The sequence below is a fragment of the Artibeus jamaicensis genome, unplaced genomic scaffold (genome assembly GCF_021234435.1).
Source record: "Artibeus jamaicensis isolate MK-2021 breed Jamaican fruit bat unplaced genomic scaffold, CSHL_Jam_final contig_585, whole genome shotgun sequence".
In the NCBI taxonomy this organism is placed as follows: domain Eukaryota; kingdom Metazoa; phylum Chordata; class Mammalia; order Chiroptera; family Phyllostomidae; genus Artibeus; species Artibeus jamaicensis.
The window spans coordinates 2,611,982-2,624,519 of record NW_026521894.1 but is presented as its reverse complement, the minus strand read 5'-3'; the positions used below and the strand labels follow the sequence as shown (position 1 = coordinate 2,624,519).

The following is a 12,538-nucleotide window of genomic DNA, read 5'->3' as shown; positions in this document are numbered from 1 at the left end:
TCCAGCTCCTCTTCTGTTCTATTCAGATTGATTAGTGTTCCCCTTCGAGAATGAGGACAACAGAGTTAAATGGGTGAAGGAAAAATCTGAACTAACTGCAAAGCAAGTGATTTATGACAACAGGAACACCGGATACACTCCCAAGCAGGACGGGGATTCACAGAAGCTTGAAGTTACCTTCTGAACCATCCTAGCCCATCCTAGCCCCACCCAGCACCCATGTCCCCTCTTGGGTGTTCCAGCACATACTTGCAAGGTGTGCATGATGCCTCCAAGGACGATTCCCGCGTTCTCATTGTATTTCTCTCAGTTTGATTGGGGTTGGCACTCTAGTAGCTAACGGACTGGGCGGGGGGTCTTTGGCCAGCTAAGGAAAGGATGCAGTTCTCACCTCCCAAGGCAGTTCCTCCCATCCAGGAGGGTTTTGTTGATGAAAAAGTATCTCCTTTCACTGAATACAAACTGCCTGGATTGCCCCATTGTGGTCTGAAACAATTCTGCCTCTCTATACTGAGGCCTTGGTTGTGTCTATTGAAGGCCTTCAAAATGCATCAACTCTCCCACTTTCCTATGCTTGAGGTAACCTGGTCTTTTCCAGGAAAGGCATCCTGGTTTCCCTCAGGTGATCTGACTCCCAGAACCCTCCTAGAAAAAGCTGCGAAGTAATCCAGTAGCACAGATGTAGGCGACTGGAGCCCACACTCTTAAATATGAGTCCCATCGATGGGCTCTTTTCTGCCTTTTCCTCCGTTACTGCCTGATGGCGTTCAATCGATCCTCTTGATGTCATTCTTTCTTGCCCTTCTCCTACCCCTGGCTTGGTGTTTCCTTCTTGGTTTCCTTACTGAGCCCCCTTTGTGTTGTCGCCCTGCCAAGTCAGGGACCCCAGGACCTTGCCCTTGGCCCTCCTCTCATCTGTGGCCTTAATTATCACCTATAAGCATTTTCTCGCTCTTAAAAGTGCTAGAAGGAAACACACTCTGCCACTGGACATCTCCGTCTCAACACCACAAGTACCATAGACTTAATAATTCCAAATGGTTTTTGAGACCAGACCCTCTGCCCGAATTTTGTGCCCTGATAGGTGACATTTCCCTCCAGCCAGTTGCCAGAGTCCTGAGAGCTCCCCTGGATGTCTCCCTCTGCGTCTGTAAGATGATGATGTATTGTCAGTCCCAGCTCCTCAGCGTCTCCTGCATTCCTTCCTTTCTGGCTCCTTTCCAACATTTCCCAGCATTCCCCGTAGGTCACTGTGAGCACCTTTCTCCACCGTACCTCTTCTTCTGCCTCCACCTTGGTTCAGTCTCTTAACCTTTAGTCTTGACAATCCCCGTCTTCTCCCCGTGAATGTCCTGCCTCCAGTTTAGCCTCTGCTGTACCACCAAATGGATCTATTCAGTGAATATCTGTTCTGTGATTCTCCTACTTAAAATGCTAAAATAACTACTGCCTGTAAGACTAGTTCTCCAACTACTGAGAAATATAATGCCTAGGAATCATCTGGGGACTTTGTTTAAATACAGCCTCCTTCCTCTCAGAAACTGAAATGGGCTCAAGAACCTGCCTCCCCCCCTACACACACACACACACACACACACACACACACACACACACTCACACCCACCATTGCCACATAAGTTTTCTACTAACCACACTGGGGACACGTAGTCCTTCAGGGTAAAGTACAAACTTTCCAGCAGGCCATAGCAGGCCCACCATGACCCAGCTGGCTCTGTCCAGCTCTCTGGCCTCACTGTTCCCTATCCCCTCCTCACACCCTAAGGCACTAGCTGTCAGGAACTGCTAGCAGTCCCCAAGTACACCCTGCTCTTTCACACCTCATCACTTTGTGACTGCTGTGCGCTGTGCCTGAAATGCTCTACTCTTATCTCCATGTGCCTGACACTGGCCGGCAAGCTCCTTGGAGCTGGGATATTGTCTTTTTCCATCATGGTAACCTGAGAACCTATTACACTGCCTGGCACCTAGTGCTCAGTAAGTGGTGTTGATTCAACAGTACACTCTGAAATGTCAGTACAGCTGAAATGTCGACTGCTCTTTGAAGCCATCTTCGTCTCTATTCTCCCACACCTTCCACCAGGTAGACTCCGTGCCCACTTTACATGAGTCCATTTCTAACATATCAGCGTACACACACGTCGCTCTAAGAAACCAGATGCTTAGTGCTGTGACCCAGCACTGAGCACAGCACTCAGTGCACTATAGGTGCTGGTATGGGTCTGCTGGGTGGACAGATGCCTCTGACTTCATCCTGGGGCCAGTCTGCTAGGGCAGCCTGAGATTGCACTAGCTTTTTTTTTTTTGGCAGCTGCACCAACTACTTGCTGATAATGAATTTGCAATTGCCTAATAACCCTTCAGTCTTTTTCATATGAACCAGTTATAAAGCAGGTCTTCCAATGCTGTGATTTATACAGTTTCCAGCTCTGAGTGGAGGAGTTTGAGTGTAACTGTATTAAATTTCATCTAATATATTCAGCAGCCTGTCAAAATCTTGTGAAATCTTTTATTTCATCACCTCCTCATTAGGGGCCCTTCTACTTTAGTTATCAGCAGATTAGTAAGCATGCCATTTAGATTTCATTTATGGGATTGAACTTGGCCAAGCCAGAGTCACATGGTAGAAGCACCAGAGATTCCTTCCAAGTTGTCATCTGATAATCAATGAACTTTGGTTAAAACTGTTCAACCCCCAGGACTTCGCATCAGGTGGTAGAGCCATTCTGGTAGGACAGTGTCTGTCTCACTGGGGCGGGTGAGGAGCTGGGCTCCCTTGGAGGGCACAGCAGGCCACTCCTTCAGCCTATTTCACCTGACTGCTTCTCCTTGCTGGAAATGCTGTCAGTTGGAAGACAGCCACTTTGAGGTTGTTATGGGTTTCTTGCAGGTTGTTGGGAGCCCTGGTGTCATTTCTTGAATTCTCCGATAAGAAGGCCAACTCAGCCATGGGGCTGCTCACGGACTTGGCTCTGGAGGAAGGGTAATTTTTATTTACAGAAATTGACATTTCTTCTTCAGCCTTTGCTGAAGCATCACAAGATTCACTGAGTTGAATCCTAAAGAGGGTTGATGCCTTACAAGGGCCTGTGGTCGGCCACCCCTGTTCCCATCCCAGTCCACAATGGGGTTGGAGGTAGTAACTCACTTAAAACAGTACCTCTCACAGTAAGCAAGCCTACTGTGTGTTGGAGAAGCTTCTTCCCCTTAAACAGCACCTAATGGGAACTGCCTAGCAAATGTGTACTGAGTAAATGTAAGTTAGAGAGAGAGAGAATGCACAGTAAAATGTAGCCTCCCCTTGGGTTACCAGTGGCATTATGGGTGACCATCCCCCCTTTTTGTTTGCTTAGTTGCTAGGGAACACAGTAAAGGTCTTACATTTTTTCATAATTCTTAAGTGTTTTTTCCCCAGTGCATCATGTTTGTTTGTTTTTAATTTTCTCACCAACTTTAGGATATCCTGCTTAGAAATTAGAGAGAGAGAGAGAGAGAGAAAGAGAGAGAGCTGCTTGTGCTCCTAGACAGCCCTTGGGAATGTACCAGCTGCCATAGCATCTAGAGACGTGTGTGTCCGGGCCCTGCTCATGGCTGTGACGGGGAAATGGCTTGCACTGTGTTTCTTGTGTGTGTATAGCACACAGTGGAGACCCAGAGCCAGAGGAGGGCGGGGTGGTGGCAGGTCAGTGTGGCGGAAGCCTACGGATTCCAGCAATTTCTGCATGAGTGCTGCCTTCTGAGGCCTGAGGTCTGTCAGTTACCGTCAAAGGTGATTCTTCAGGCTCAGATAAATCAAAGCCACGTTATCTACCAGAGGACATCCTCTCTTGTTTCAGAATGAAACCCAGGCACACTGCAGTCACAGGGCCCCAGAGCTTACGAATCTTCACCCCATTACCTGAGACATTGTATTTATCTTGTAGTTTGTGCAATGTAGAAATAAGTCGTGGCTGATGTTTTCTCCACAGATTCCAAGTCTGGTTCCAGGCCAGCCTTCCAGATGTTCTCCCAGCACTCACAGGTGTTCTGGTGAGCAAGTCCCCCTTTTTATCCTCTACGACAGACACTCTCAGAAGCACAGGCAGAGCCACTGGAACACAATTTATACTCCAGAACTCCTATTGTCTTTCAGGTTTGCTGTTTATTCGCAGCTGCAATTTATACAATTCTTAGTTTTTAAAACAACCATAGTTGGGACAGGTGGAGAGGGCAGGTGGACAGGGCGTATTACAGGGCACGAAAAGCTGGGAGTGGACTCTGCATCTTAGGTGAAGGTGGAGAGAGTTTGTCAGTGTGCATCGGTCCCCCTCTGACCCTAAGTCTCATCTAAATGCCATGTGCACCCCTGTCCCCTGAATAAAAGTTATCTGGTCAGGAGGGCAAGTACGGGAATTGAGCTGATGAGGCAGAACATAGCAAGGGGTGGGAGCGTACAGGAGAGCGTGCTGCAACTCGCCCTCTCCCCAGTGACCCACCGAGGTTTCAGGGCCCTTCGCATAGCCACAGGCCCAGTATTTCAGCTGTAGAAATGGAGGCTCTGAGAGTGGATGGGACTGCACATCCACCACTCAGAGGTCCTCCAAGCTGGTTGGTGGTAACCCTGAGATTGCGCCCAAGGCCTCTCTGTTCCAGGCTAAGGTGCTTTAGGGTCTACCCCTGTGTGCCTCCACCCTTGTGCTAACACAACTGCACTGATGTCCTGGTGTGACATTGCACTCTCTGGTTCCCAGGCAATTTGGTGAACAAGTGATGCCCCTGGAGATTATGCCGGCACCATGTGCCTGCTCTCTGCATGTGTGCTTTCTCTCGATTCACTTTTAGAAGAGAGACCCCAAGGTAACCAACACTTCAGCTCTCAGCCAGTGTATTGCCATCATGGGAAACCTCAGTGCTGAGGCTGCCGCCCGAAGACAGATGTCTGCCTCTGAAGAATTTGGAGATGCCTGCTTGGGCCTCATGGTATTCTAGCTGTTGTTTTGTTTTGTTTTGTTTTGTTTTGTTTTGTTTTGTTTTGTTTACCTGCTGTGGGAGTGTTGGCTTCTTAAATATCTAGCTTTTCCAAAACACTCTGTTTAAGGGTGCTGGACCCAGTGGCTTATGCCTTCTGTAACCACAGGTTTTATGGGTAGCTGGCCTTAACAAGCCCTCCCCATCAGCTCTCATTCACCCTGGAGAGAGTGCAAGGGTTTTCTAGTGGAGTTGACCTGACCACCTGTTTGAGCAGCTCACTGTTCTGTTTAAACACAGGCCCAGGCAGAACCAGAGTCAGATGGCAGAGGCACAGGGGGCTCTCCTTGAGAGTCTCCTTTACTAATGCTAAGTCATCGACTGGTCTCTAATCTTCCACCATTACTTAGGTTCATGACATGGACAGTTAGGGAGTTTAAGTAATGCTGAGACCATCGCCAAGGGGAGGAGATGACTTAAAAGCTGCAAGGCAGAAAGGTCATGGGTTACCTTGTCTTGTTTCCAAAGGCCCGGTGTGAGGAGGATGTGGACCTATTTAGAGACATCATATACATGCTCCTGGGACTCCTGATGAACTTGTGTCTTCAGTCCCCCTTTGTCTCTGAGGTATAATATTCTTTTCTCCCTACCTGGAACCTGGGACAACCTAAACACATTGTGTGGCATAGAACTTCCTCATTCTCACAAATAGGTAGAAGCCTGACAGAGCATCTACCCAGCTTTCCCTGCTGGAGTCCATGGGCTTCTACCTGTCACTTTGCATCACTGAGGGACAGATGAGTCACTTGGTCAGGTATTCATTCAGAAAACTGAGTGCTAGGTGTGCAGGACATGCCAAGCATGGTGCTAGGGCCTATATTTACAATGTCAAATAAAATGTGGTCCCACCCTGAAGGCATTGCCCTGTAGTTAGAGGAGACATATACCACAACAAATAAGAGCATTGGGGGGTGGGGAGAGTGGCCAGTTGTATTCACGGGCTCACTGGGCACTCCATAGAAGATCCAGAGACCTGAGCATTCAGATCTCCTTCTCCCTGTCCCCACGGTTGCAGGTTTGGGCCACTGAAGTGAGCAGGAGGTGTATGTCTCTACTGAACAGCCAGGATGGAGGAATCCTGACAGTAAGTTTCCCCCAGGGAAATCCAGAAGCAGTTTCCCTTGTTCTCCTTTTGTTTCATTTTAATATTAAGTCATCATACCCTTTTGAAATCATCTTACCTTTGAGATTCTGCCAAGTCTCTGAGGTATAGGAGGACATCCTCGTCAGAATGATGCCTGTAATCATATAAACATCAAATTTGCCTACAGCTTCATGGGACTTGGTAACCCCCACCCATTCCTGTCTGTAAATCCCCCTGGAGTCCAGAGCCCTTTTCTGTTTGGTCTGAAAATACAGTGTATCCTGTCCTACTTGTCCTATTTCAGCACATCCGTGTGCACATGGAACAGGCCAAGTGATTTTACACAGAATCTCTTTTTCCACAAAACCAAACTCAGTCTTTCAAGCCAGTGATCCCAGAGGTTGTTTATGCATGATAGTTTTAGCCCCCTTGGAGATATATGCTAGAATGGCTTTTTTAACTTCTATTTCTAACATCTGGATAAGAAGACTGAGCAGGCCAATGGTTAGCACAATGCATCAGGAAAAGATTAATGCGGTTCAAGAAGCTGTTTGCCATCATCCTAGGCTGTGTTACAAACTCACATCAGAAATCACCCCAACATTTCCACGTATTAGGTCAGGACCCTAGAGCCTAGAAAAACAATTAGGGTCACATCCAGGGCAGGTCTGGGAAACCAGCCCTCCAATGGTCATAGTATTATAGTAAAGGTTCCAAGTGGATCCAGCATGTCCTGTTTGGAGCCAGCATGCCTAACCCCCCTGAAGTCAGTTTAGTCCTTGTAGGGTAAGGGTTTTTAACCTGGGCTCCATGGATATGTGGTTTCCCTGGAAACCCCTGTGATTGTGTAGAAAACTCTTAATGTATGTGTATCTTCATGGGTGAGGGACAGTATAGCTTTTATCAGATCCTCAGAAAAGATCTTTGATCCCCAAAGTGATAAGCACCATTGTTCTTGGGTAGTTGGGGCTTTTCTGGATGGTCTTAACCTAAAGCTAGGCCAGTACTAGTTATATGCTAACTCTTCAAGGACTCTCTTAGCCAGACTTTCCCAGGACTCTGCATGTGCACAGCTGGGTGCTGGCCAGCATGTCGAACACCGCAGCGGCTTCTGAGGGGAATTAGATCCTTCCTTGGGGTGCTCTCCCCACTGTCTTGGGCCTGAAAGGGAGATGTACTGTCAACTGGGGCAGCAACGTGGCACCCGTGGGAAGCAGATTAGGGAAATAAGATTAATCATATGCTAACACCCAAGTGTATGTCTTCTCCTTCTGGAGACCTCATTAAAATGAGACTAAAGGCAGTGGGGGGAAGTAGGGCCCCACATTGATGAAGTGAACAGGTAAGAAGACGCCAATGGATAAGTAGTTGATGGAAGATGGAAAGGTGCTGCAAGAGCGAGAATTAATTAGAACTGGGGGAACCTTAGCATAGAGCACAGATTGAGGGGAACACAGCTGGGAATGTAGCAGGCTTGTCTTGCGGCGCCCCGGAGAAGACTGAAATTTCAAAATACCAGGTGCCACAGGGCAGAAGTGAGAGACTAGGGGACTGTGTGCAGCATCCAGGCATCTGTCCCTCAGGAGCACAATGTGAGCACTTTTCTTCAAAGGCACCGAAAGGCCAGACAGAAAATTTTTGCTGTCTGGTATTTGGGAGTGCCACCTCTCCACCCGCTCACCGACAGACTCCCTATAAACACAGAGGCTGAAACATGTTTTACTGCTTTTTCCATAAATGAGCCTGGGCAGCTGATGGTCACCAGACATTTCAGGAAAGCCAAGCACATATACAGAAAAGCCAAGATAAATAGAAAAATCAACTCCTCTAACAAAATAGATGATTTAGGAAATTGGAAAAAATTAATAAATATTATTTATATCCTTAGAAAAAGTCAAAGTACTATTGTAGTCAAACTGTAGTAGCAGTTTGCTGTTTAAAAAAAAATGAGAACTGGAAGTCTCCCAGAAAATAGAACAAAAGACAAAGATTCAGAACAGAAAAAGGAAAAACTAGAAGACCTAGAGGATCAAACCAGGAAGTCTGCCGTCTAATAAGGGCCCCGATGCCAGCACCGCAGCACGCCCAAGCTGGCACTTCTTCCCCAGAGGTGAACGGGTCGGCCCTGGGGAGAGCCGACGTGAGCGGGGCCTCTGGGTGCCAAAGGCCATGTTTGCAGCCTTTGGGGTTGCCTGTCGCACCTGTGCTGAAAACTGCAGTGCTTGCTGTCTATTACTTGGCCATTACATATTCTTAAAGTCAAGCTGCATATTTTACTTCCAATATTAATGGTTGTTTTTACCTCACCCTTGTTAACTTTTAAAGGCCTTGAACATATCTGAAAAGACAATCATCCTTTCTGCTTCCCTCAGAGAGCTGCGGGTGTTCTCAGCCGCACCCTTTCTTCCTCTCTGAAGATCGTCGAAGAGGCCCTGAGAGCAGGAGTGGTGAAGAAGATGATTAAATTCCTGAGGGTAAAATAGCGCCATTGGTTACATACAGCCTCTGGGATTTCCAGAAACACTTTGTTTGGGGAACAGAATTGAGGTGTTACTATTGCACCCCTGCTAGATTTTAGACTTGAATGAGGGTTCTCTTCTGTCTGTCCACTCAGACTGTGCTCTCAACACCAACAGAAGATTGTTGGGTAAATAAGTAAACTGTTCTGTAGACACATTCACAAACACATTGCATACTGTTTAAGCCTAACTTAAAAATGTATGGCCTCCGTCCTGAAAAAGATGGTCTGAGTAACTTCCAACCAGCTTTCCCAGGCCTCTTACCTCGCTCATTTTCCTGCTCGTGATGCTTTATCCAGCTATCTGCAGAGTGTTGGCTGTAACTCCACTTGGGGGAGTATGTAGGGTGCAGTTACCATGTGACAAAAGGGTGTTCAAATTTTCCCTGTGATATGAATGCAATGAATCTAATTAAGCAGGTACAACAGTTCACTAGACTCATATGAGGGGTGCGGTGACTTATTTGGCTGCCGTGGTATAGATGCCCGGTGAGCTGGCTCACCCGTGTGAGGGCGGTGACCCCACGGAAGACTTACTCATAAAACCCCAGGCTGTGTGGGGCTGAGAAGCATGCTTTGCTGTGGGCTGGGGCTGCTGCTGTGTCACAGGTGCTACGGAGCAGGCAGGACAGTGAGCCTGAGTTTGAGCTGCTCCTGGGATGGTGACTGTTGTTCGTGCTGCGTAACTCGCGCCAAGCTGCCGGAGGCTGCCGTGTGCGTGCACACACGCGTGCACTTTAAAGACCTGGCATGGGGTGACTTTATGGGGTGACTTTACAGGCTATGATTTGACAGTCGTCACCTCTTAAAATTATCTAGGGTCATGATGTTCTCCGTGCAGGCCTGGTGGCCTTAGCAGTCAGCCCTCATTCTCAAATGGTGAAATGAACTGAGGGCCTTCCTTCCCTTACTTTTTGGTCGCTCTGTCAGCCCACAGCATCTTTCTCTTCTCAGCCCCTCTCATAAAGCCTTCCACAGGTAATATTCAGGTATGCATGACAGGCCTGCATGCTGGGTGTGGGCTGTGCTCGAGAGGGTGTGAGTGACTCTGCCTCCAGCAGGGACCTGGCTGCTGTGCAGGAGGTGCGTGCCACTCTCAGTGGGACTCTGCTTTGGAAGTTCAGGGAGTCACAAGCACAACTCCAGCTGCTCAGTGTGGTTTCTGGCCAAGAACGGTCCTAGGATTGATTGTATTTTTCTAATTTTATTCACAAATCTAGGCAGGAGGCCAGACTGCATCCCGTTATGCCGTGAAGACACTAGCTATCTGCACTAATAGTTATCACGAAGCAAGAGAGGAAGTGATAAGACTAGATAAAAGTAAGTGACACTTTCATTAAACAGAGCCCACATCGCAGTGGTTAAGCCATCCTTAAAGCTGCAGAGGGAACTGCAGGTGAGCAGTGAGGAGAGACTGAGCGTGATGCCACGAACCTGGCCCGGACTTCAGCAGTGTTTACCGTGTAGGATGTCATTTCATCTCCAGCTCTGAAAGCATTCAGTTAGCCTTCGGCTGTGCACAGGTAGTGGGCCCAGGCTGGGGATCCGGCCGCAGAACAGTGCCCCGGTAACAGGGTCGAAGCTGGGAGCTACCTCCTCTCATCAGGTTAAATTGAAATTGTTTCTAAAGCATTCTGCTTTGACTGGCCTAACACGAGTTCTCTTCTTTCACCTGGGGAAGGGGCAGAAACAGCTTCAGCTTTCAGTGAACAAGGAGAATAATCATATTCTGAGCGTAGCTTTAGTATTGTAACTGAAATTGGCTGCAGTCATCGGTGGCAGGGTTGCCAGCCCGGGCAGCCTGCTGATGTTCTCCATAACGCCCTGTCTGGAATGCACGGGAAGGGAACTGAGAGGGCCCCTCCGTGCAGGCAGGAGTCTTCTGAGCCCGGTTGCTTGCCTTGCAGTCCAAGGTGCAGGCCCATGGCCTTGCACTCAGGGGCTGTCAGTTGGAGAGTAGAGGTTAAGACCAGGGACTGCAAAGAAGACCTACTTCCACACAGTATTCATCCACACAGCATGTGTTGTGCCAGGCACTGCCCAGCCTCTGAGGTAAGTCAGACACATCAGGGAGCTGGTAGCACTCAATACATGTTTTTGGAATGAGGGATGTCATGTGCTTTCTCAGAATTCCTGGGGCAGCTCAGTGTCCACTGACACCTCCTTGCATTTCTCATGTCCCTTTGCCAGCCTCCCGTTTGGGATTTAGAGGGACAGATGCCTGTTCTCCCTCCCTGCAGAGTTCAGTATTCTGATGACACTGCTCAGCTCAGAGGATGAGGTTCTGGTGGGCAACGCCGCCCTCTGCCTTGGGAACTGCATGGAGGTGCCACAGGTGGCGTCCACCCTGCTGAAAACGGACATAGTGCAGGTCCTGCTGAAGCTCGCGGGCAGTGATGCACAGAAGACAGCCGTGCCGCTGAACGCAGGGATCGCTCTGGGGAAGCTGTGCACGGCTGAGCCCAGGTATGCTGGGGTGGCCTTGGTCACATTTCAGAACGAGCAGGCCAGGGCTGGCCAGGGCGTCCTGCTGTGGCTGGGACTCCGCCCCACAGAACGCTGTGGGGAGCCTGGGAGTCCTGCTGCCTTCCACAGAGACAGGTGTTGGGCCCCGGCAGTGCCTCTCGGGAAGAAGCCTACTTCCCGGAGGGGACTGGGGAGCCCTCGGGCTCCATCCGAGAGGGAGAAGCCTTCTTTCATCCAATGGGGATTCGCTCACTGCCTGTCTCCCCTCCATTCCACTTCCTCATTCTCCGTCCTTCTGTCCTCCTCTTTCACTTCCTCCCCTCCCACACCACCTCTGCGCTCTCCCTCCTTCTCTACTTTTCCAGAAAAAGTTTGATTTCTCACTTCATTTTTGTTTTGCCCAGGGCCTAAGCCTATGCGAGAATATCCAGGGAAGGTAACATTCTTGGGCTGGAGAAAACTAAAATGAGAGGTGGACATGCCAGGGCAGGAGACCTTCGCTTTAACTGTGTGCATTGCTTCTCTTTGGTTCACCCCTCAGTTCTGCTGGGGGCCTGTTCGGATGCACTGAAACACCGAGTCATTTCGTGCTCCTCGAAGGCGCCTCCCTGTGGCTGCATGATGGGCCCCGGCATAGATGGGGTGGCTTCCTTGGCAGAGAGGGTCTCTGGCCTGCCTCCACAGCCTCGTGCCTCTGAATCCTCTAGAATGAGAGGGTTGCTGTGGATGACGTCTAAAGTCCTTTCAAGTTCTGATTGCTCAAATGGAAGGAATGGATGAAATCTGCCTTCCACAGATAGCAACCCACTTTGGCTAGCCTAGGCTCAAAGTGGCAACCTGCTCAGAAGTTTCCATGAGCAGGGTGCCATCGGGTCAGCTTGTCATATCTGCCACTCCGAGCAAGAGTGTTAACAGTGTCTTGTGGGCCTCCCTGAGGGCTTCCAGGGCCACAGCCCAGCCCCTTTCCACCCTCCCAGCCAGATCTACCCAAGGGACTACCTCCAAGGCCACCAGTTCTGCACATGTGTGTCCTGGAGTTGTTTTCTGCTTCTGACAGGTTTGCTGCTCAACTGAGAGAGCTCCATGGGATGGAAATTCTCAACTCTACCGTGAAGCACATCAAGGATTCTTGAGAGACGTGGTGTCTGTGCAAACACACGACTGTGTGCTCTGGTTTGTTCCTGTGCTAATAAAGACTTTTTTAAATATCCACTCTAACTGAATACTGGTTTTCAGAGTGCTGGGCTGTAGTAGGGTTTCACTGGTAAGGTGAGATGGGTGTCACGTGGCTCCCATGGTGGGAACTGCATTGACCTGCTCAGCGTTTATCACACTCTCCTTGTAATGTCCCTTCTCCTCTGCAGTGGCTGGACTCCAGCCAGCTTAAGGCCATGTGTCCCAGAATCCCTTATAAGCAACGCTTCTAGAAGGGAACTGTGTTCTGC

General features: G+C 49.1%; 1 protein-coding gene across 2 annotated transcripts in view; it reads left to right on the top strand.

Moving 5' to 3' along the window:
• The window catches only part of TTC12 (tetratricopeptide repeat domain 12), a 46,890-nt gene extending 34,587 nt beyond the window's left edge, over window positions 1-12,303 (top strand). For both annotated transcript variants that reach the window (XM_037163143.2, XM_053670372.1), the window contains 9 exons: window positions 2,909-3,001; window positions 3,987-4,047; window positions 4,840-4,977; window positions 5,494-5,592; window positions 6,041-6,109; window positions 8,482-8,583; window positions 9,848-9,947; window positions 10,868-11,093; window positions 12,151-12,303. In XM_037163143.2, coding sequence (XP_037019038.2) covers window positions 2,909-3,001; window positions 3,987-4,047; window positions 4,840-4,977; window positions 5,494-5,592; window positions 6,041-6,109; window positions 8,482-8,583; window positions 9,848-9,947; window positions 10,868-11,093; window positions 12,151-12,226 — 964 coding nt within the window. In that variant the 3' untranslated portion in view covers window positions 12,227-12,303. The remainder of the gene's footprint in view (window positions 1-2,908; window positions 3,002-3,986; window positions 4,048-4,839; window positions 4,978-5,493; window positions 5,593-6,040; window positions 6,110-8,481; window positions 8,584-9,847; window positions 9,948-10,867; window positions 11,094-12,150) is intronic.
• Window positions 12,304-12,538: the final 235 nt, after the last annotated feature.